General features: G+C 45.9%; 1 protein-coding gene across 2 annotated transcripts; it reads right to left on the reverse strand.

Moving 5' to 3' along the window:
• Positions 1 to 5025: 5025 nt before the first annotated feature.
• KCNJ2 (potassium inwardly rectifying channel subfamily J member 2) lies at positions 5026 to 15206 on the reverse strand. 2 transcript variants are annotated; one of them, XM_015880091.2, is made up of 2 exons: positions 15040 to 15206; positions 5026 to 10435 (listed from the first exon to the last, which is right to left on the reverse strand). In XM_015880091.2, exon 2 carries the CDS (start codon positions 10217 to 10219, stop codon positions 8936 to 8938), a length of 1284 nt encoding a protein of 427 aa, XP_015735577.1. In that variant the 5' UTR covers positions 10220 to 10435; positions 15040 to 15206; the 3' UTR covers positions 5026 to 8935.
• Between the last annotated feature and the right edge of the window lie 9986 nt (positions 15207 to 25192).

Here is a 25192-nt window from a genome sequence, read left to right on the forward strand (position 1 = left end):
TGGCAAATGGCTCAGGGCATGAAAGAACCTAATGCACTAGTAATGCCTTAGTATTTGAAGCTAAAACACCTTGGTATTTCTGGTCTTAGTAACTTTAGTATACTTCATGATGGAAAATACATTGCTTTATAGTATGCCTTGGTATTTTTGCAATAGTTACGTGAGATTGGACCCAAAAACACTTGCAGAATTCTTCTGAAGCAGGGCTGGTGCTACAGCCCTGAGGCAGGCAGAGAAATTCTAAGCTTATATGCAAAAGAAGAGCAAGCAGTTGGTTTAAATCTCACTGCTTTTTGCATACAAGACTGGAATTAGCCAAGAGTGCACCAGCTGAGAGGAAAAGAGCCCTCAGGGCTGTCTCCATCAAATAACCCCTGCACCCAGAGCACAGTGTGGCTCTCACTGGCTCCCATCTGCAGATGCCCTCAGCCTGGGAGGTATGCAAAGACTTCCTAATATGTTCCTGTGCCAAAAGCAACAGAGAAGGGCAAACAAGGTTGGATGCAGCCTCCCCTCTCTTTCTGGCCATCCTGTAGTGTTCAGAAGAGATAGGGCAGAACTGGATCTGGACACTGTGACACAAAGTTCCCATCCTTCTGGCCTTCGTCCCACGTTAACTTTGTACCCAAAGCCCTCACCACATTCAGGGAGGAACAGAAGGACCTCACACATACCCTACCACATATAAATTAGATGTTTCCTTTTTTTTTTTCCTGTGGACTGGAATCTCAGGAGACACCCACAAGTAAACGCTACCCAGACATGCAGACAGCACGGATGTATCAGAGCACTCATGTGAGAGCCAAAGCTAAAGTACGCCTGCAAAGCACCAGTAGCTCCATGCTTATGACTAACACATCCCCAAGGTGCCATAACATGCACTGATGCAATGAATTCTGGGGCTCTGGAAGGCATACAGGGGGAGGAGGAGCTGGAGTTTCTTATGAAAGCCAGCAAATTGTTTTTCCACCATTTATCATGCTACTTTTACACTGCAAGTTAGCCTTTTCCTCTGACTGCAGAGATGAAAAGTCACACTATTCCAGCATGGATTAAGGCAGCCAAGGAAAAGAAAAGCAGCTTTCTCTCTTCCCCAGGGTGCATATTGTGGCTATTTGTGAACGTTTTTGATACGTGGAGGAGATGAACTTCAAGTATGGAATGTGGACATCTCCTATCTGAAACAAAATCTGCCCTGTTGGAATGGGCCAGACATTTTGGGAAGGTGTGTTAGGGGCAGCAGTGTATCTGAATGGTAACACTAATGTTTTTCAGCACAAGCAATCGCAGCGCTGTTACAAAAGCTGCCGGGCTTTGCTTGCTCCCATGGATGAAAAGCTGAGTTTATGAGCCTGTAGAGCTGATACAGTCACCTGTGAGTGTGCTGGGAGGCAATGAGCATCTTCTGCATCTTTCCAGGGATGTGGAAATATCCATGAAAGGAGCCCTGTAAGAATTGAAATGAGCAGTGTGAGGCTTTCAAGCAATACATAATTAATTGTATCTCAAATACATGCAAATAATTTACACGTGGAGCAAAATCTGAATTCCGGAATATGAAAGACTGTGTCTGTTTAATCATTTACTGTAAGAGCTGCATTGTCATTAAAAAAGCACCAGGATGCAATTCTTTGCAGCAGATGATGAGGAGGGACAATGCATGCAAATGCTACGCGCGTTTTCTTTCCCTGCTCTCCCAATGGTTTAATTCATATCTGATGAGAGTACGGTTTTGAGAAGGAGAATGGCAGATTAGTCTCACTGGTGATACCGCTTCGGATGAAAGCACTCTCATTATTCCTCACTGAGAGCTCCAGATTTGCTGAAGCAAGGACTGTCACAACATGCTGAGGTCCAGGGATTCCTCAGAGAAAGAGTCTGACATATCTGAAGCTGATCTGCCTTAATTTATGGATATTACACAGTCTGTTTGTCCAACAGTTCTGAAGATGTTTAGTCAGTGCATACCTTGAGTTAATTCAATAGAAAAACTGTCAGATAATACGCCGAGGGATGGGCACAGCAGTTCTGGCAGCCCCTCCTCGTTAGGCGCCAAGCAGAAAGAACAGCAGAAGGATCTCATTGTAGGAGTTAACGAGCTACAAATATTGGAAATTCCAGCTCCATTAAAAAGTTGCAGCTATAAAGGTAAATGCAAAACCTGTGAGCGTCCTTGAGATCAAAGCCTGTCGGAGGGTGTCACTGGGAGACACTGTTCTCCAACAGGGAAAAGAGAGAGAAAAAGGATGGAGAAAGAATGAGAAGGGCAGAAACAAACTCCCGGGCCCATTGGGAGAGAGAGCTTTGGAAAACTTGAGCTAATGAGTCTAGTGCAACTCCAGTACTGGCTCTAATTAGGATATGTCAGGGCTTTTAATTGCTTTTAATGCCCCAGGCTTCTCTGAAAGCATCAATGCCGGCACAGTCCCACTACAGAGGGGAGCTGCCCTTCGGGTGGAGCTACAGAGCTCGCTAGAACCAGCAAACAGCAACCTCTGCTTGCTCTCCTGCTTTCCCCCCATCCCCTTTGAAAAGCAGTGTGAGTATCTGAGCAGCTCCGTCGCTTTGTTCACTTTATGTTCCTGTGAAGCTTTTTTTCTTTCAGTTAGCTGCTGGGCTTCTTATTAGAGGGCAGACATCTCCTGCCAAACTCTTGCAGAAGGAAAAAAGGAATTCCCACCTTTTCCATTTGTAGATCACAGACGTATCCTGAGTCAACAGCAGAGAGCCAAAGCTCTCTTGCCTAAGGTGTAAACAGAGACAATACCAACTTTTGATCCACTGATGCCTTTCCAGTAACATGGACTCACTGCAAGTATCAACATGGCAAGAAGGAGAAAAAAATGATTGGCTGGTCTGTCTTCAATCCTGTCTGCGCATGGATGGGTGTGCATGCAAAGGGCTCACACAAAAATAAATAGAGAGGTGGAGATGGAAATGTTTTGGCTCAAGGTAGAAACTTGTCCTCCTGGGAGCTCCCAGCCACTGCACTATTTAAGCATCTCAAAAGACTCTGAACATAGAGCTGAAGTATTGTTTCCCTGTGTAATCTCTCTGCCCCAAGATGAGATTCATCTCTTTGCATCAGGACTCCGTGCTGTGTAACTTCAGAAATGGATGTGCCATGGAATGCAAACATTGCCACAGCTCAGGATTCTCTTGTGCAGGATTCCCCAACCAGAGGGACTGAGCAGCTACTTCACATTTTATTGGATGTCATTTGTATGAGTCCCATTGTGGATTTTTAAAAGTTTCTGAAGTTTACAGGTTGGAATCCAAGCTAGAAAGGAAGGAAAGAGCAGTAATTTAATAAAAGAATAATGTAAAATGCATATATTACTGAAATAGGTGTATTTCTGTACCCTTCCTGCCCTGCCCATCCAAACCTATAAAAAGCATTGGCTTGCATGGAACAGCCTGCACTTGTATGCTCAGTAACACTGCCAATGGTGGTGCTGGATTCAAGACTTTACTTTAGAAAAAAACCTTGAAAGAAGGAGTAGGATGATATATTTGAGATTCATCATTCATTTTTATATTCTTGAACTGTTCATAATGCTCACTGCTTTCATTTTTCTGTCCTGTCCCCAAATGCTGGTAAACCAGCATCCTCAGGAAAGGACAAAGAGAAGGCAGTGCTTTGGGTGAAATAGGCTTCATGGCTTCAAGTGGCCATGAAAGTGCTGAACCTTGTGTGTGAATTTAGCTTCAACATTTTCTGAAAGTGTGGACATTCCTTTAAACATTCGGTCAATAGGAATCCCTCAGCATGAGCTTTGCATGTCAGAACCTTCTGTGAGCACTACTCATTCAGTGAGAAGACTAGGAAGAGAGAGCAGCTGGTCCATACATCTATCTCTAGTTCACCTTGCTGTGCCATGCCCGTGCTGAATGCACCTGCCTAGATGAGTGTTCAGTGAGAGAATGGAAGGGCAGCAGCAAGTGAAGGGTATGAAGCCCCTGCCTGCTGCACACAGAGGCTGGGAGCAGCCAGCCAGCACTCGGGGCTGCCTGGGAGGAGGATTTCAGCAGGGCTGTAAGCAGATCCAGGCTGTGACAGCCAATCTGTGCCTCTAAATCCAGCCCTGCAATTATTATGATCAGCTTTTCGCGAGACCATTAGATTTTGAAAAGCGAATTTGAATTTATATGAGGAGTTTTTCTAGATAAGGTCAGGGCTCTATCAGAGGCTTCATTTACGAGCTGTATTTAACGAGCATTACAGATTGATGAAAAGCTGGACAATTCAGCAGAGGTCAGAGCCGCGTTGCAGCACTGAACAGCCGTCCCCAGCCTGTGCAGCGCGTTGCATTCCGGTTAGATCAGCATTTTCAAGCTGAGTCACCCTTGCGCAGCTCCTGTGTCTGCCCTGAAGGCCACACACACACACACATATACACACACAGTAGGCACAGAGCTTCCCAGTCCTCTGGGATGGGCACAGAGCTTCCCAACCCACCGAGATGGGCACACAGCACCCACTCTGGTACCCAAGGGCCTATTCTATTGCACCTCCCCGTATGTTTTTGCACTTCAGCTCAAATGAAGAGCATCATTTCAATACTGGGATGCTCCAGGGACACATGAAACATGGAGATCTGAAGATGTTTCTTGCTTAATTTTTTAATCCTTTTCCAAACATTTTAGCACGCTCGCTCATGCTCTGCACATTTACTTCCCCTTTCCCCACGCTTTGTATTTTATGTAGACTTTTAGCTTTCTTTCTGTTTCAGGCAACTTGTAGCTAATAATGTGAAGCTCTGCAGTTTCAGGTATGACCTTAAGAAAGTCAGTCAGTCTCTCTGGGACAGATCTTCTTTTGGTGCAAGCTGCAGAGAATCGTGTTTGTGTTCCCATCTGGCAAATAATGACCGTATCACCTTTCCTCCTGCCTTTTGTCAAGGGAGAGAACGACCTGTCTCTTCCTAAAGAGCTTCAGACAATGCCTGTGCTCAGGGACAGGCATAAACACAGCTGTATTGTAATGTCCTGTTCGCTCACATGCATGCTGCATACACCAGTTCATTCTCAAGGTATTTATTTTTTTTATTATTATTTATTTAGAAATAATAAAATAAGACATAATATATAAAAATCTGTACAATCCACAATTTGTGCAGTACATTAGGAAGACTTTGATACAAAAAGGCTGCAAACAGGAAAATAGTAATGGACAACTGTCAGATGTCTAAATTGTTCACCTTACAATAGTTGGAGGCCAAAAGTCATTACAAAATCAGTTTCTCATTGGCTGTGGGATGGCAACTACGCAGCACCCTTCTACTTTACAATGGTTGTGAGCAGCCATAATTTAAAGACATTACAGTACTTCTCAGTTTTACCTTGTAATCCATTATGAAAAAGAAGACCTAAGAGAACAAATCAAATTCCTGGACAACTTTGTCTTTACCGGGAAGAGCAAGTGCTAAATGAACAACACAAGTGTATCATGTCTGGGCGAGTATCATTAGGTACAGCCAATAAGGACTTGACCCCCGTTACCTACCAGCAGACGGCTCACACAGAAGAGACAAAGGAAAGAAGAGATCCCAACCTGCCTCAGAAATGCTCTTTGTCACTGTATGCAGTATTGTGTTTCAGACAATAAGTGTCTCGTTCAAGTATTTTCAGGGAAGGGCAGAAATAACATATTCCCCCCAGACCCTAAGCAAAATACAGTATAAACCTTCTGTGCGAGCCAGCTGAGCCAATTGTCCTTGGTAAAGAGACCAGCCCTGCAGGAGCTTATGGGTAAAGCTCAGTCAGTCCAAAGGGCCCCTCCTTAAACATCAGCTTAGCCCAGGATCATAAGGAATGGACCAAATGCTGTCACCCACTCTGTACTCCTTAAATTTTCCCATTGACCAACCCAGCTGCTGCTGTAGAAGTGTGCTACAATAGTCAGTCCTACACTGGGCTCACCAAGGCATGTTGGTAAAAACAAGAACGATGGACTAGGGGAAGGGTACCACAGCGTGCACATTGCAGGTCAGTTTCTAGCAGCTTCCCAGAGCCAGAGGCTGAGTGCAGTTCTGCAATGTGAGAGTCCATCAGCAAAGACAAAGGGTGGTTAAAAAAAAGAGGGGAAAAAAAGAACATTGCAGAGAGTGCCATGGATTGCACACCCTCTGTAAGACTAGCACTGGGAAAGCTGGTAAATTTAAAAATGCCAGTAGCTAGAAGGTGTTTTCAACTCAAAAGTCCATGCGTAAAAATAAATAAGGAGTTCATAGCATTAGGAATCCTATAAGGCTTGCAATTATTTGCTAAAACTCATGCTAACCGGTAGCATCTATGTACGAGCTAGCTGAGACTGCTGAGCAGAATTTATACTTCTTGTGGCCTTTTCTTTCTCTTCTTCTCCTTGTTCTCCTTTACAGACTGCTATTTACATTTGGCTTTAAATATGAAAATACTTGATAAACTTTATAAAATGTACATTTTAAAAATAGTTCTGGAAAAAAAAAAGTCTTGAAAAACAAACAAACAAAAAAAATAAACACAAAACAAACAAAGAAAAAAAAAACCCAACACCCAAAGCCCAAATCTCTGCACCAGAAATGTGAAGGGGAGGGGAGGATCTTTGTGGTTTTCTGTTGTTTTCTTTTTGTTTCCCTTCCTTTTTTTTCCTCTGAATTTCTCTGTAAAGAAAGAAGCAGAATCCTGCATCCCCCTCTCCCCCATCTCTTCCCTCGGCCATCTCCAGTATCATCCTGCAGAGCGCTGTGCTCCTGGGGACACTGACCCAGAAGAGAGGAACCTTTCCTCCTCCTTGGCATCCCACTTCCATCCCTCCCCCTTTGCATTTTCATGCCCCCTCTGTTTCACCGAATACTCTTTGGTTTAGGTATTTCCTTTTACAAGTATATCACAATAGCAGCACTAGCAGCACTCAGTTGTTTTCACCAATGTTGACCCAGAAACTGCAACCGAGTTGCATTGCATTCAGCTCTCCTTTACTTCCCCCCACCCCAGCAACCGCCTTCTACGTGCACTCAATCATCTGCCCTCTTCAGTCACCAAGTCTATGTTTACAATGTCAAATTCCCACTGTTTCATGCCCAGATCCCATCTGACCAGACACTGTTTCATTGCAGGCATTTCTTTCAGGCAGGGCTGGAAGGGGCCAGCAGCCTTCACAGATATTCGTTTGCAGAAGACATTAGACCTAGAACAAGCTGTTTTTTAATGGCATACAGTGATCCAATACTGTAAGAGTGGACTAGGGTTGCTGTCCCCATCACTTCCCCTCTGCAGCAAGCAGCTGTGCCATGCCACAAAGGCAGTGCATCCTTCAGCTTGGAGGCACAGAGGCTCTACAGCCTGAGCAAAGGAGCCAAACACCACAGAGCCAAAGTGTACTCAGAGCCTGGTGGTGTTTTTCATCCACCAGTCATTGATATTTGTGGAGAACGGGAGGCAGGAACGTGCTTTACAGCCTCACTTTTTCTGACACCTTTGCCCTGCTGGAGAGAAGCATCTTCACAAAACTGTTACCCCTGTGCCATTCCCAAGCATCAGGAAAGCTTTTTTTTCCCCTCTCCTCTGCCCTCCTCCTTCCTCTTTGTGAGGTTTATGCATTGGCTCATCTGCACCCCAATGCCCTCTCCAGCTGTTCTGCATTGCAGCTCTGGCTGGGTGACACCCCAGCAGCACACCCAGTGGCTCAGGATGCTGGGGCTGGGATGGGGCACAGGCACTGCTGCACTCAGTGAGCAAGCAGGGGATGGGGGTCTGTCATCTGCCATCACCCTACTGCACTTCCCCTTAAACAAGCAAGGGATTTCTTCCACTTACAGAGGAAGGGCATGAGGAGGGGCCCTCACTCACTATAGATCCGAGTCTTAAGCTTTAAGAATAAGGTGCAAAAATAAAGGTTGTAAAAAGAAAAAGAAAAGAAATCAAAACAAACAAACAAAACCAAAAGTGTCTGAGGTTTGAAATTCTTTGTTTAAAGCAGCCTGTTCCTCTTTTTTTTCCCTCTTTTTTTCCCCTCTATTTTTCTTTTTTTTCTTTTTTTTTTTTTCTCTTTTCTGTAAATAAACTCCACTGTGCAAAACTGCATTGTCTTTGGTATCCATGTAGGTAGTTTTAACTTAGTACTTTATCTATGCATATATAATCTTTTATTTCATCGCTTCCTTTAGACAGAGAATTAAATTCTCCCCCCCAGAAATCATACTTTTGCTGGAGGCTACTGATTGGCCTGATATTACATAATGCCCCTTATGTAATTGGAAAGAGAGAAATTGATTCTAGCTATCAAACTACTGGCCTCAAAAAACAAAGGAGTTTAGACTTTCTGGTAACGTCGGCCTCTCTGCAGTGATTATGAGCTTTTCAACCCCAAAAAGTTCAACACTGACCATTTTTTTTTCTTTTTTTTTTTTCTTTTTTCTTTTAAATTACACAAGAGAAAATAAAAACTACACTGCAACAAAAATAACCCTTTGTGTTCATGTAGTTAGCAGCAGCTTTCTTTAAAAAATAATTATAATAATAATAATAAGGCAGATTCTTGCCTTTGTTATGCCATTAAAAACATTCTTGTTCCCTAGAGAGAAGCATTCTGGAAAAAGTTGAAAAAAAAAACAACAAACAAATAATAATAACCCAACCAAAGCTTGCCTGCAAGTTCAAGTTTTGTAAAAAAATATATACATAATTTATTCTACAACATATGTGCCTTCTGTTCATACTCAGACATGTTTAGTGCTTTGTGTTTAGAGTTCATTCTCTGTTGTCCCTCCTCTGAGGACAGCCCTCAAACCAGCCGGGCTTTTCCCAGGTCTGTTTGCCTTCACGCCGCTCTTCAACAGTACCGTTGTCTGAAAACTGTTCTGGGCCAACTTCTCAGGTCAATGTGCCTTTGACCGATAGGTATTTGTTTATTTATCTTTCCTTTCAACCAAAAGAGAGAGGAATTGTCCGCCAGTCATATTTCTGACTCACGCCGTAGCGGCCGTGGCTCTAGGGGCACTCCTGCCTGGTTGTGATGGTCCATGTCGGGGTGGGTGTCTGTGCTCGTGCTCTCGGGCACCCCCGTGTCGATCTCATCCTCCTCCTTGCTGGTGAGGGCCACCTCGTTCTCGTAGCAAAAGGAGTTTGCATTCGAGAGAATGTATTTCTTTTCTGCTAAGTCTCTGGCACTGCAGATGGGTGTGTTGGGCACTTCGTATGTTTTGTGGAACCTTGAATAGTCCACTTTGTAGTAGTTTTTTTCTTCAAAGAGTACGGGCTCGTAGCGGTGGCCCCAGAGGATTTCATTTGCCAGATATGAGCTGCGGCACTGGGTAGTCATGGCAGTGGCTTCCACCATGCCTTCTAAAATGACTACTATTTCAAAGTCAGCATTGTCCATGTCTTGTTTGCTCAAGTCATACAAAGGACTGTCTTCATCTATTTCATGTACAATTGTAATTGGGGAGACCAGGAATATGCGGTCTATCCCGCTGTCAAACCCTACATTGATGTCTATTTGATCCAAAGGGATGTACTCCCCTTCTGATGTGATCCTGGACTTGAGGAGCTGTGCTCTCACGTGTGCCTCAACCAAGTGGCTTTTCCTCAGGTTTCCGACACGCCACATCAGGCACAGTTTCCCATCTCTCATGGCCACCACGGCATTGTGGCTGAAGACAAGAGTTTCATTTCTCTTTTTTGGCTTAGCCATCTTTGCCATGACGGCACCAATGATGAAGGCATCAATGATGCAGCCCACTATAGACTGGAAAACCACCATGAAAACGGCAATGGGACACTCATCTGTGACGCACCTGAAGCCATAGCCAATTGTGGTCTGGGTCTCAATGGAGAACAGAAAGGCTGCAGTGAAGCTGCTCACTTGCGAGACGCACGGCTTGTTATTTTCCTGGTTCTCCAGATCCCCGTGCAACAGCGCAATCAACCAAAACACACAGCCAAAAAAAAGCCAGGAGAGGATGAATGTCAGGCAGAAGATAACCAGCATCCACCTCCAGCGGATGTCCACACAAGTGGTGAAGATGTCTGCCAGGTATCGCTGTCCCTTCTCACCCACATTAATAAACTGGACGTTGCAGTGGCCATCTTTTTTGACAAAGCGGCTCCTGCACTGCTGCCTGGTATGTACCTTACTTTTTCCATTCCCAAAGCCATTGGCAACGGCCATGGTTGCCAGCTTCATGCCGTCCTCTTCCGAAGACACGATGCTGTAGCGGTTGGTTCGCACGCTGCCCATCACTACTGCTGTGGACTGAGGTGCTTCTGCTTTAGAAAACAGTCTAAGTTTCTGCAAAACCCTTTGGAGAAACAGTTTTGAAAGTTCTAGAGGAACACACACACACAGAAAAACTGGGGAGAGGCTGGAGTCCCCAAAAGCCCTTGGATCAACCAAGGACAGTCTTCTGGCATGCAGAGTTAGCTTAACAAGTAACCGTCATAGAGAGGGCATGGTCTGCAAGAGAAAGAGAAATGTCATATTAGATCCTGGAGGAAAAGGATAATGAATCAAGCCTGTGGGAATCAAGTAAAATCACTCCTCTGGAGTTGCAGGAAGTTTCTTTATTCTTAATGACAACATTTTCTGAAATGCGTGAGAGCTCTGAGCACAGTTCCGTATTGACCAAAGTGACATCATTACTGCAGAGAAGCCACCACTCTTCCCAAATGAAAGCCCTGAAGTGATCATGTCGCACAAGTCTCTAAGCAGTATTCACTTTAAAGTCGGGCATGCAAAGAATCTATCTACTGTTTGCAACGGGGCTTTCTGTTTATTTTGCAACAAAGAACTGGCATTAGCCTCCCTCTGTTCAAATAATACTGAAACAGTTTTTTAACGACGTGCAGTGTCTGTCTCCTGGACTGCTTTACCTATGTCAAACAAGGGAGTGTGCAGAGGGAAGACAACATGTACTGAGAACAACAATAAAGTTGGAAAATGCAAATATCAGTTATTTCCATGAGATTGCACTGCATAGAACTTAGGTTTTTCTATTAAGTGGGAGTTATAAAAGGAATCATGGGTTTTCTGTGAATGGTAGGAAAACAGGCTGCATCAGTACCTCTAACTCCATCAACTCACTGCGTCCGAGCTGGTTTTTACATTCCCATTAGGGTGAGTTGTAGGGAGCAAACTAAACATTGTAATGACCCTCTGTGAGTGGGAATGGCAGAAGGCTCCAGTGGTGGGACTGGATGGGGGTAGGACTGGATGGGCATCTTCAGAACACCTCAGGGTCTCAGATGCCAGCAACTAAGGCTCAGCAGAGAGGCTGCAGAACTTTCTTCCCAAGGGTAGAAGCTACTAGACTTGTTTCAGGGAGGTCTGGCTTAGACCCAGGTTTAGCTTTTAACAAGTGCGTCATCCATTAAGTCATGTACTGTATATCAGGAAATGTAATTGAAATACTGCAGAGGATAGGAGATGCATTAATGCAACTGCTCCATCCATACATTCACCTCATGGAGGAAATAAAACCAAAACCAAGCAGCGAGGAATGTCTGCTATCCATTTACCCTAGGAGAGGAGACTTAAGTACTGTTTACATTGGTGGGGGATTAAATCACCATCCTCTTCATAAATCAATATAATCAAAACTCATCTGAGTTTGTCCCGAACCCAACACATCTATCGCTGCCAAAGAGCACAAACTCTGCCCATGGCACAGCCTAAGTACCACAGCTGCTCCTCTGATTCAGCAAGACAACTGCAGCAGATAAGCATCCACCTCCTTCCCCCAGAGTCTCACAGAGGTCTTCCAGCAACTGAAGGGAATTCAAACAGTTCCTCAGCCCTCCCACATCCTTCCACCGCATTACGAGGGCGTTAGGTCAGCAAACACTTGTTGGGAAGAAGAGCAGGTGACAAACAGAAAACAACAGCGCGCCTGTAGTTGCGTGCAGGAGGATCTCTTCAGGTTTTACTTTTACCTTCTCTTTTTTCCTCACTTCTGTTTGTTGTGCAATGTGTCCCGCCGCCCACTTGCTGAGATTACTCATCTGTGACTGCAGCGGCGAACAAGACATTTTGGCAGCTTTGGATGGGTTCAGTTATGTCCCATTTGAGTAAAACTCCCAGCAATTTAGATTTATGGGACGGTATAGCCCTTACACAGCGCATGCAAGATAGTCAGATAAGTGTAAGGACTCACTTTTTCCCTCACATCTTTTTAATCACGGGGCTTCTCAAAAATACAAAGGAATTCTTTGAATCCTCACTTTAAAAGAAAAAAAAATGGGCTCAAAAGGACTTTGAGAAACCTGAGCAGAGGGTGAGAGTGAAATTGTTTATGCATTCCAGACAAAAACATCCCTGAAAAGCCATTGCATTGGTTCACAAATTGATCACTTTTCTAAACCACATCCTATAATCGCAGTCATGTACAAATTCCACATTTGGAGTCTGTTTTGTTCCGAGCTGATGGAAATACACAGCCCAGGAAACAGCTTTTTCTGAAGAGTTTTATTTCCCCTCTGCATTGTCTCTTGGATTTTAGAGGAAAACTTGCGGCGGAGGGAAAGATAAGCTGTAAAGTCTCATGTGCCGGAGCAGACAGCTCCCCCCAGCAAAAGTCTTGACCTGGGGACATTTGTTTGAATTCCATAAATCACTAAAATCCTAAAGCCAACTTCCTGCAGCGAGCTGGCTGCATTTAGAAGTTTGGGAGCTGAGTGATGTATCACACATCTCTGCCATCCCATTCACTTCTACCTGCTGCACATCTGCCCAGCTGTGCTGCATACAGCTGCGTGCTGCCGGGAGCGGAGCCGCACCTCTGGATGCTGAGATCCTCCCAGCAGAGGTGTGCCTGGGGACACGCTTAGCCAAGTGTGCAGGCTGCTTCTTGAAGTTTACACAACAACACTCTGGCGTGCTCCTGCTGCTTGTAGGATAGCTCTTTCATTTCTTGCACGGCATAGATTGGTTTTTCCCTGTGAGTGCTCAGCACGGGGAGGATGTGAGGCAGGACTGCAGGCAGCAAGTCTGCTCCTGCTCCATCCCCTGTCAGTGCTCACCTTGATTCATACAGCTGTTTCAATAGAGGTCCCCCAAACCCCACAGGTGATCAAGCAAGCATGAAAATCTAATGGTACTTTTTATTTTGCTAATCCACCTGCTTCTCGAAGGCTAAATGAGCTTGTTCCCTCAACACACCCCAGCAGCAATGCATCGGAGGCACCGGGGATGCTCAGCTTGCATGGGACCAACTCTGCAATCCTCACAAGGCTAAAGAAGCCAAGCCAGAACCCACAAACCAGCCCAGCTCTTTGTGTAATTGGGCCCTGCACACTGCAGCGAGGCACGCACACATGCTCAGAGCTGTGAACTCAATCATCACTAGGTGTGTTATTATCATTAATGCACACTACCTTTCCTGCTGGAAGAGAATACGAGATTAGAGTGATGCAGCTTTTAATTACTAGCACTGGCACTAATGCAGTGTTACCGGGATGGGATGGGAGGGCTCTGCTGCAAGAGGGAGCAGAGGAACGGGGGGCTGTGCTGTGTCTGTAGCATTTCTGAACTAAATTCAGTACAAACCCCAAGACCCCACTTAGAAAGCATCCCCCCCAAATGTTTCCCCAGAGGAAAGACATTTACAACGCAAGTCTAAACATTGCAACCAGCAGCTCGGAGGGAATTTCTGCGGAACGTTCGATGCCCAGCAAAACCCGCAAAGTGCCAGAAGAGCAGAGGAGAAGAGGAGCACTAATGAGCACTTGGAGCAGCTATTCCCAGGCTGACGCCACGCAGCACCGCGCCGTGAGCTGGGCACATGTTGCTAAGAGAGCAGAAGCGCTGCCTTAGCGAAGCCTTCCCCCACTGCCCTCGGTAAACAGAACAAAGAGTGATCGCAGGAACGGAGCCCGATCCCACAGTCTGTGCTCGCTGCTGGGCACAGCCACCCTCATCACGCTCCCCAGCCCCAGGGTCATGTCCAAGGCACTGCCCAGCACTCCTCTAGCAGGACAGGACTCAGGTTACACAGAAGCTGCCTTCAAGGAGAAGGATCTGTCCTTCTCGAACAGGCAACGGGAGGTAAAAATAAAATAAAACGGAAAAAAAAAAAAAAAAAAAAAAGCAGATGATGTAGGGAAATGGGTATGAAGAAACAGGAGAAAGGACACAAGTGGCGTTTGCATCTGCTATCAACAAAGGATCCCGGGTTCGGGATATTTCTAGCTGATGACAAAATAGCTACAAGTGAAATAGCCATCACCAGGGGGTGTACTTGGTGCACCGGCTGCGAGGGTGGAAAAGCAAACAAGTGTAAAGGTAAGGCTGGAGCGAGGAACAAGTGCTGCAGGCGGGCGTGATGTGCGACCCCAACACCTGCGGCCCCACCAGGAGGGGACAGAGCAACGCTCAGCCCCCGTCAATAAATCTGCCACATCTTATCAGTATTTTTTCCCTTAACTGTCACGAACTAAATTGAAACAATGCATCCTCTTCACACACTCCCCAGCTGCAATATGGTTTCTTTCTTCCTATTCTTGGCAGAGTGATTGCAAATGAAGAAAACCCCACGTTCCCATAAAGCCAGTGAATGAAGCTACAGGTTCCTTTCATGTCCCTCTGAAGTATTTTGGACACTCCTCTATAAATGACGCATCTGATAACTCAGCTCTGATAGTTTTGACCTCTGTCTTACACGGGAAACAACAGACAAGAAAAGCAAAAGGGATGGAGCGGTGCTGCGTCTCCACGAAGGAGTTGTCATGCAAACTTCCAGCCCTTCCCCCGAACAAAATATCTCGGGGGGGAGCAGCTGGTGCATGGAAAGTTATGAACATAAACAGATGCTGCAAGCAGATGCTCGAGTGTTCCCAGCATACCTATCTAATTATTTGAGGCACCCAGAATAGCTCGTGTATGGTGCACGAGAAACGCAGGAGTTCCCCCTCCGAGCGGTTATACCGAAGCGTGAAACAGATCCACCAGCACGGAAAGCGCTAACTCGGCAATGCCGCATTAAGCCCCGACCTGTCGCATCGCCCCGAACCCTGATGGCACCTCGGGGCGTCCCGCATAGATGGGGGAAAAAAAGCGCTCCTTACCTGCCGGTGGCTTATAAGGGAAGTGCTTAGAGAGTTTAAAGGGTGTTAAGATCCGCGGGGACGCAGCAAGCCAAGCCAAGCCAATCCCAAGGTGCCCGCCGGCCGCCGCTTCACCGCTTGCAACTGAGCCACTCAATGAGCCGCTACCCCCTTTTTGCGGGCTGCCATGTGATGTTTAATAGCGGCCCGGTCGGCTCCGCCTTCGCCGCTACCCCGCACCAATGGCAAACGGGAGGCCGGGCCGCTCCGCGGGGCTGCGGGGCTGCGGGAGAACGGCTCCGACTCGGGGGCGGTGCGGGGCTGCGTGCGGGGCTGCCCGCTCTGGGCTCAGATGTAGATGGAGCTCAGCCCTACCCCGGGACAGCCCCGCAGCTCCGGGGAGCACCTGTGAGCTGGTGTTGCTCCTCCTGGAAGGCGTTCGGTGAGAGCTGCTTATGAAGATGCTGGGTGGGGATGGGTGAGGCTGATGGCTCTGGTCTTCTCTTGGGCTCCTGTCCGATGTCTTGCATAGTAAGGAACAATAGAGAGGAAAAGCAGTTTGGTTTCCTTTGGTAGTTGTGTTCTATCTTTATGAAATGCTGAAATGTGTGGTATCTAATCACAGAGACCCAGCCCTCACACACACTGGGAGCAAGTCAAGCACACCCCACTCCATCACTGCTCCTTAAACTGAAATCTGACGTCCCTCTCAAAAGCAAAGCTCTGATCCCTGATTTAAGACCTCCTAGAGCAAGCAGAGTGTTGGTGTAGGCTGCATCTCTTTGTTCCATACGTCACCTGTAGAAGGCCATCCTGTCTGGCCATGGGTGAAATGTACAGAAACCAAAATGGCATTTAATAGCTTGTCCTCCCTATGGTGGACGTGGCCTAAGGCATCTGACAAAGAAAACAGGGATGAAATGTTTGGCCGGGAGCCTTGCAGGAACAAAAACAGCCTTGTAAGCATGCTCTAGAGTTTGCCAAACTCCGGCTCTGATGGACAGTGCAGGGGTGTGAGTTTCCGAGGCAGGTGTCCACTGCACAGTGCTAACAGCTGAGCTGCAACACGGAGCCCTGCGTGGTGGGCTGGAAAAGTCGGAGTGAAGGTGACTGCTGAATGCAGAGCACATGAGGCTGTAGGAGTTGGTGTGGGCACTGTGAGCTGCACCCTGCACTACAACAGCAGCATCTGCGGGGACAGAGGGGTCCTCCTTTCCTTCCTGTGTCCCCAACAGGCTCCAAAGATGATTCCATGTTTCTACAGCAATGCTCGCAGTCACTATTAGGTTGATTTAAGCTTTTTAAGTGTGCAACTCTGACATGAGCAAGTCTTGAAATACTCCAGTGAAAATGCTGTACCCAAATGCTTTCTTGTTGTCATTTACAGTATGTGTTGAGTTCCCCATATTCTGAATGAGGAAGCATTGGTGCAGCAACAAACACAGTGGCCAAATGCAGCTGCCTTTAGCAGCCCGCAGCGTGGTGTGTGCAGGATTCATGGCTTTATGTGGTGTGGGAGTGAAGGAAAGGCAAGTGATTGTGTACATTGAGCAACCCGACGTGTTGGGCAGTCATTGTTCCTGAGTTGTTCTTGGGTGATTCTGTCTGTGTTTAATTGGAAGAAAAGCTCTCTAACTCGGGCAAGTTCCTTGTGATTGAGGGATAATAATTGCAAGAGGGAAAGACAGCAATTATTTTATTCATTCAGTAAGACCAAAGTCACCCATCTGCAGGATTTGAAGTCCATAGGGACAAATGCTACAAAGATTCATGGCAAAAAATCCCTTGTGTTTCGAAATGCAGCTAAAATAGCAACGATCCGACCCACCTTGATGCAGTATGTGCTTATCTAAATGGAGTGGGAAGAAAAGTGCTGTGATACACTGCAGTTCAGAAGCGCCCTGCTGAAAATACATGCATTGTGCTGGATGGTGGGTTGGACACATCTCTGCACAATGCCCACAAGATGTTACCCATCAAAGCCTGACCTTGCAGACTCTTACTCAACCCTTACTCACCAAACTGACTGATAAAGACCGCTAATTTATGGGACCCAAGAGCCCAGATCCGCTGAGATGAGTAAGACTTATTCACAGCAGCACAGCCCTGCAGACCAACCCATCCAGCATTTCACACTGAGGAAGGCATGAATGCACACATCAGGGCTGTTTTATAGCTTCCTTAAACTCCGATCTGCTCTGTCCACAAAGCTCTCCTTTGGATGAAATATCGATTTGAATCTATTAAACAGATTACAGGAACTGTAACAAAGCCACCTCTCACCCGCCTGAACTTCAGCAGCAGCACTTCCAAAGCCCTCAGATGGGGAAGTCGAAGTTACAAGAAAAGTTTCTAAAAAACCCTTTCCTGTTGCAATGAGCCAGGACAAAGAGGGTGAGAAACAGCTGAAAACTTAACCCTCAAGAGTGAGTGAGGCTTTGTCTGCCTTCCCTCCATGTTTTCTCATTTGAGGCAGTCTGGCTGCAGGATATTTCACTGCCTCCTTTCTGCTGTACTCAAGTGCTACGTGAGACGGCCTGAGGAGCTTTCAGGGCAAGATCTTCTATCTGCAGAATGAAAAACACTATCAGGGGATAAGAAAGGCACTGGGAAAGTAAAATATTTATGTTTCATATGGGTGTAGGAGGTGTAAGGATAGGAGCATCCCAGGGCAGGATGCTTCTTCTGATCCATCTTGCAGCTCAGCCACAGCAGTGGAAGGGGAAGCTTTTCTCCTCGCATTTTCTGAGCATCTCCTCAGTCTTGCAGAGATCTGCAGATGCCCCGTGGAAGCAAATTAGAGTTGTATTGCAGGCACAGTTCCTGCCAATTGAGACCCAGAGGCTCTAACCCCTGTCTTGCTGCATGTTATTAAATTGGTTTTTCTTCTTGGCGGTGAAAAGGCCTAATTATCAGATTGCATTAGTCTTCATCTCTTAAAGTGGCCAAATCTGCTTTGGTTCTCAAGGATTTTATTGCCAGCTGAAAATAGCTTGATTGTATTGTACTTGCAAAGAAAACACAGTCTGGTCAAATCAAAGCCGTCAGTTTCCACTGGATGAGAAGAAATGCTGTAAATAAAGCGTTGGGCTTTTTGTTGGTCTCACCATTTCCATGCATGTAAACTGGCACACGTTAGCCTTTCTTCTCTAACCATGAAGTCAACTGGAAAAAATTCATCAGGAAAAGGTGGTTTTCCCATTCACAGTAAACCTCTGGGGTTTAGACATAAACTGGATCTTTATAGGTCTAATGCTGTGATCTCCAGGGAAAGATGAAGGCACTTTTGCAGTAGAAGGAATCAGTAAATCCAATGTAAATTCCAAATAGAAATAGTTACATATTTGATAAGACTTGAGAGAGCGAATAAATACATTTTGTACTTTGCAAGCAAAGAGGATATACAGATGTGCAGCCAGTGACATAGTTATAATGGATGATACTGTGTTTGTTCATACAAGGAGTGAAATATGACGTAGGAAGTTGAGTTGTTTTATATCTCTGAGAAGAGTAGAATTCACACAGTGTTCACATTTTTCCTCTTTCTTTCCCAGACACTGAGCATCCAAAATCTTTGCTTAAGATTTCAGTCTGCCTTCTTCAGCTTGATTCTAAAATCAAACCTCCAGCTAGTGACTGTAGTTTGAAATATTGTGTATAGGCTTTCAGTCATTGCTACTGCAGATGGGGGATGTGGGAAGCAAGGTGAAGAAATGTTGAAATAATGAATTACAAAGAGTAATCCATAGCTAAAGGTAACTGTATACAGCCAGAAATCCAAATGCAACCCATGAAGTTCTGCCAAGGAAAACTTAACTTCCAGCACCATATTCCATGTGGTTCAATTCTCACTGAATTAAGATGCCTAATTTAAAGAACCTTTAACTTCCAGCTAAAGTTTTAGACCCCAAAAGATTCTGTTAAACATAACAAGAGAATGGAGAAGGGAGCTCTTCCAAACTCTTACCTCTACAGTGTCAAAATCCTATAATCAAATAGGAAATGTCAGTCTGTTATTTAATGTATGCCTTGCACAATCTTCATTTTCTGGAAGTTTTACTTTAGCAAGACAGGTGTATAAGCTTTTAGTTACCAGTTTTCATAATTTAGGATTATGGATTCTCTTTGGGTAATGCAGTGAGCTCGAGGGACAACTAGAGTTATTTGTGATGTGGCGATGCTCTTTAATTCAAATCACTCAGCCCTCAATCACCTGTGGCAATTTGTCCTCCAAGGCAACATATGTCCTCAAAGAGCAACATATGTTCAGTGTAATGAGAAGGGTGTTAGTGTAAGTGACAAAACTGCCCAATCATTTGCATATTAATAAGGATAAAAATTTCCTATGAACCTCAAAGTTGCAAAATGCTTTGCTATGGTTCTCGTTATTTGGATGTCTCAAGGGAAAGGGAGTTAATGGTTAATAAAGCAGCCAAAGTGGTGAGAACATGCCCACGGAGCTGCCACAGGGAACGTGACAATTCCTGGAAGGAAAAGGGTTAAGAGCCAGCAACTTACACATACAAAACGATGTGACCATACTTTCATTCTCTGACTTACAGCTTCAGTTGTTTAATGTTACCAGTGTGCCAAAATCAGGATAGGCTCAGGCTCAGCTGAACGGAATAGGACAGGAATATCTTTGCATTTCTCTGGGTCGCATGTTTGTAGTTATGCAAATACTGTGAATAAGCAGCAGGGCTGTTATGGGAGCAGGTCTTCACTGGGTTTACAACTCTCACCTCCCATAGGCTCTCAGTAGCCAATACACCTGATTGCTCAAAAGCCCACATAGTGTTCAGTCAAATTTCCAACCTAACTTCGGGGCTGTGCCCCAGAAAGGAAGGAGCAATGTCACCAGCCCTTATTTCCCCTAATTCCGCCAGTGCTACAAGGGATGAAGCTGAGATCTGCTTTGGCCTTGTTACATTGTGTGCCACCATAGGTAGAAATGTGATAATAAAGAATAAAAGTGAGATGTGGTAGAAAAGAGCTAGAAATCTTTAACATACAGCATTCCTTCACCTGTCCTACCAACCCATTTATATTCACCTGTGTGATTCACTTTCCAGGTGATGCTTTCCTGAGGGGAAGTTGATGTGAATACATGGGTACACAATGCTTCCTACTTCCAGGAGCAGTAGGATATACTCAGAAGTGACTGAAGTTCTCTGCCTTGCAATGTGCATGTTGTATTTTATGCTGCTGGTCGTTCATTATCTACCACTGTGCTTTACTGCCTATCAGTGTGTTCACTCAAGTGAAAACTGCATTGATAAACTCAGAAGCATATGGTTTGTGTTAACAGTGCTCTGTGCATAAGTGACTGCTCTCCTTACTCTCTCAGATTTTCTGCTTTAGTGTAGTAGCTGAGATGCAAATGTCCTCAGTGTTTTCTGTCTGTACCAGAAGCTTTAAACTCGCCTGCAATGTGTGGCCACAATGTAAATGACAATATCAGAGTTTATTTTCTCTCCCGGAGAGCAAATAAACTTTGCTGAAAACAGAGGATTAGATCATTGGCCATTGTGGAAGGAAAAATGGCAGCATACAGTAGCAAACAAACTCGAATTTCCTGAGGAGCCGACGCTGTGCCAATTTACATCCAATGTGAAACTCCATCTTGATGACCCGTTTTGGTGCTGCTTGGACCGGGGTGCTGCAGCCTCCAAGCAAATCCAGCACAGAACCCAGAGGGATTTGGAAGCGATGCCACCCTGAGCTGGCACATCTCCCTGCCCCGTGCTAAGCCAGGAGCACTGTGAGGATCAGGCACAACATGGCAGCCCAACCCTGCTCGTAACTCCCGCATGGCTGGGAAGGAGGTTGAGAAACGTCATTAGCTGGCACCTTCCTAAACTTCCCTCATAACTAAAATTGAACAGATGAGTAAAACCCTACCAAGCTCAAACGGTTGGCTAAGCTTCCTGATATTGTTTCTTGACTGATTATTTGGACCGGTCCTTCAAGGCCCACCCACTAAAACACCTCTGTCATTTGAGAAACCTGTCATCAGAGAGGAAATAATCTTCAGCAAGAAAATATCACCGTTTTCTTTCTTTTTCTTTCCTATAATCTTGTGCTGCTCATTTGCTTCTCTGATGTCATTTTGTGCCTCCAGGCTGATTTCTGCCTCTCGTCTTTGCAGATGCAGAGGGGAAGAAGGATTCCTCACCCACCCCTGGGTATCCTGCATTAAAACTGCACGTCTTGAGCCTTTGGGCCCTGATTAAATCACATAGAGAAAGGGAAAGGGCGGCCACAGAAAGAGGCTTTTCCCTGTTTGGATGTTGTGCCCGTGGAGGCATGAGCCATGCATTTCTTTGTAATCTCTCTAATACTTCAAAAGTTGGCTTTGATCCTCTAATATTATTTGAGCTAATGCCCAAACCCTATTAAGCAACCTTGTGACAGAGACTGGAGGGAAAAGGATTGCGCCGTTTCTCATCAAGTATTAAAAAATCAGTATGGAAGTTCATGAAATGTCAGAGTTGCTGCAGCCCACGGTTACATCATGGCCTGTGCAGGTCCTGAGATCATGGTTGTTTCCAGCAGCTGTGCTCGCTGTGTCCATGCAGTGGGTGCTGCAGGAGTGGGGTGCTTTGGCAGGGCAGGGCTGCTTGCAGGGCCCTCCCTGCCTGCAGGCTGACACAGCTCAGTGCCTTCTGCACTTTGTTGTTGGCATGAAGTGATCTGCAGAAATATGCTGTCAGGCCGTGGCTCACAAGGAAGGTGATCTGATTATGGGAAGGTCACGTTGCTGAGTCCTGAGACCAGAAACCCACCTTCACTTAGAGCAGTGCATAGATACGTGTTTTGCTTTAATCTCAGCTCAGCTTCGGAGCCGAATGCTTACCAAGGCCACTGGTGATGGCTCAGGCAGAGGAGATGTTCTGCATACAGGTTTTGACCTCACTGTGGCCTTCCAGTATTTGATAGGAGTGTATAAACAGGAGGGAGAATGACTGTAGTGATAGGACAAGGGGGAATGGTTTTAAACTGAGACAGGGGAGGTTTAGGTTGGATATTAGGAGGAAGTTTTTCACCCAGAGGGTGGTGATGCACTGGAACAGGTTGCCCAAGGAGGCTGTGGATGCCCCATCCCTGCAGCCATTCAAGGCCAGGCTGGATGTGGCTCTGGGCAGCCTGTTCTGGTGGGTGGCGACTCTGCACACAGCAGGGGGTTGGAACTGGATGAGCATTGTGGTCCTTTTGAACCCAGGCCGTGCTATGACAGTGACAATGGGAAAGAGTGAGGGAGACAGCAAGAGAGAGCTGAAGAGAATGAGCAGAGCCTTGCTGTGTTGCTTGCTGTGCTTCTGCAAGGTGCTTGTGCTTCCTGACAGTAAAGGTGACACAAAAGCCATCGTATAATAGAGCAATAGAATGGGGCTTAGTGGGCCAGTTTTGTTCAGTCCTTCCTAACGGGCTGACTCCAGTGCTTAGGATGGAGTGCCAGCAGTGCCCATCATTTCTGGGCGCTCTGCTAAAAAATCTCCTGCACATTTTCAGAAGTTGGAAACCACCAACCAGCTCAACTTTCCTTAATCACCATTCCCAGTTCTGGTCACCAGGTAAAGCCAGGATGGAAGCACAATAAATGCAAACCCTTTGACTTGAAAGCAAAAGTGAGCGCTGCAGAGAGCTGTTTGCTTTTCATTATTCACACTCTTCAGGCTCTGGCAAATTGCTTTTCCTCTGACCATACTTCACTCTAATTTTTTCAAGCTGAACTGCTTTGGATAGAATAAATATCTGCTCTGAATCCTCATTAGAAATTTCAATTGACTTTGAATCTTTTTGGAAGGACCAGAGAGAAATAGAAGACTTTCAAGCATCTTTGTGCCTTTGGTGTTTGGAAGTGGCTTCTCTCACAGGAGAGAAAAGAGAAGAAGCAGATCTGTTTGAGTAATTTAATCTGTATAAGGTAATTTACTACAAGGCAACACTTCACTGCTCAGTGCTTTTTATTTTCCAGCACACAGCTATCCCTGACCTTGCTCTTTTCTAACCCCATTGTGTGTCAGCCCTGTAAGAAGAAGCCTCCCCAAGGAGAAAATCTACAAGTCAAAATCATGACTTCCCATGTTCAAAAAGGATCCAGAAGACTCAGTCAGCAACACGTATCTCCTCCCTTCATATGATTAGGCTGTTCTAGCATTTTCATCATCTCTGGTAAAATTAAGCACCATAGTAATTACCCTGCGCCAAGCATCAGCTGATGAAAGTGCCCATATTTCAGAGGGATAAAACTTGAGATGGAATGGGCAGGCACTGCTCCACTTATTAAGGCTGATGTAAGGAAAGTGATGGGAGTTATTTCATCCACATGTGTAGACATATGCACTCGTATGTGACAGATTTTCCCTGCTCGAGCTTTGCATTCAGCTTCCTGCAGGTTACCAATACCAGTACAAGGAAGAGGAACAGGGTCCAGTGAGCCATGGGTTGTGTGCCCTCCAAGCAGAGGGAGTGCAGGGAGTGACACTGTGCTGTGCCCTCTTACATGCCACAAATGACAAGGGAAAGGTGGACTTTTTGCCGATGGAAAAATGAGATCACTGAGGAGAAAAGGGTTTCATCAGTACACACAGCATGTAATGAAACATCTGCAATAAAATACCAGAGGACTCCTGCCAGGCTTACATCCCACCACAGATCCCTCTTGGAAGCTGTCCTATTGAATTTGGTGGGGTCACCTTTACTCAACATGAGTAAGGCCACTGACCCGGGTGGACAAGGAAGCCTCCCCTTTATTACACTCACTAGGGGCTGTACTGATTTCCACTCGAAGACCTGAAATGAGCCCTGCCCATTTATGCTCAAGTTACTTTTCACACCCATCTCGGGACACGCTTATCTCAATGAAACATTTATCAGTCGAGATTTGAATACTTACAACACACCCAAAAAGGCAACCACACCCAGGCAGCGTTCAGCAGACACACAGGGCATGCATTTCAAGCCACAACACACAGCAGTGGCACTGGGGAGGCTCTGGGACCCATCTCCTCTCTATGCTGCTTTGCACAATGGTCACATAGAGGCTGCCAGCTCATTTTGGCACCTGAGTTAAGCACGAATCGTACCGAATGAACATCGGAGCAAAAATAGTTCCTGCCCTGTCAGGCAAGTCTGAGAGACACCCTGTGATCAAAGATGGGGAAGCACGAAGAGCAGACACAATGCCCAGTAGTCGCAGCAGAGCAGCTGCCTGACACTTGTGGAGCTTCCTCCACGCACTGCTGCGAAGGAGAGAGCCTGAAGAAAGGATGTGAAGGAGGATGATGATATAGATGGTTCAGCAGATGTTTCATTGGAGCTACTCCCATGCGTGAGAGAACGCACGAAGCTGTTCAATGGAAAATGTGCGTTCAGAAGTGGACATGGCACTGAATATGAGATAATTATTAAGGCATTTCTATTTTGGAGCCCTTCTGTGTGTAGTTTTACATAATAAATGTTAGCGTTGCCTTTCTACACGCACACACGATCCTCGGCCCAAACAAACAAGCAGCTTTTTGCTTCTTGTCACTGATACCTCTCGAAGTTAAGTATCTTTGGCCACAAATAGATCATTGCCCTATTTGAAAAGTTCCTAGTGGAGTGTAGCCAGTTTTGACTGGCTATATATACCTAAGCTGGCAAAACGAGCAACCTCTCCGCTTTTGCTTCTATATATAAAGAGGAATGATATAGAATAAATCAGCTGGACGGAGCAGATGGCATATCAATTTTTAAACCACAATTCTTTGCTTTCTGAGTCTGTTTTAGTGCCTGAGTGGGGCAGTTACGGGAAGCCCCAAACTCAGGTTGGGATGGGATGGTCAGGCAGTACTTGGAACATTAAGGTTGCCAACAGGTTTCCATGTGTCATTTAGGAATGGCTGAGGAATCAATTGGTGTGAACAGCACGCCGTGCCTCCTGAATTATTCATCCTTTATGAATCCTTTATTTATTTTTATTATTTATTGGGGGTGGGGGGGAATGGAAGAAGGGGCGGTGCTGCAGTTCAGCAGGCGGCCACCAGGTGGCGCTCAAGTGCCCCGGCGCGGCCGCTGTCTGCGGGATCGGTGCGGGGTGGGCGCTGCTGCGGGGGGTCGAGGCAAGGGGGCTTCCGACAGTCCCCGTTTAACTCCGCATTGTGAAGCGTGAAAGGCTGATTGACGGCAA

Source organism: Coturnix japonica, chromosome 18, assembly GCF_001577835.2.
Source record: "Coturnix japonica isolate 7356 chromosome 18, Coturnix japonica 2.1, whole genome shotgun sequence".
In the NCBI taxonomy this organism is placed as follows: Eukaryota; Metazoa; Chordata; class Aves; order Galliformes; family Phasianidae; genus Coturnix; species Coturnix japonica.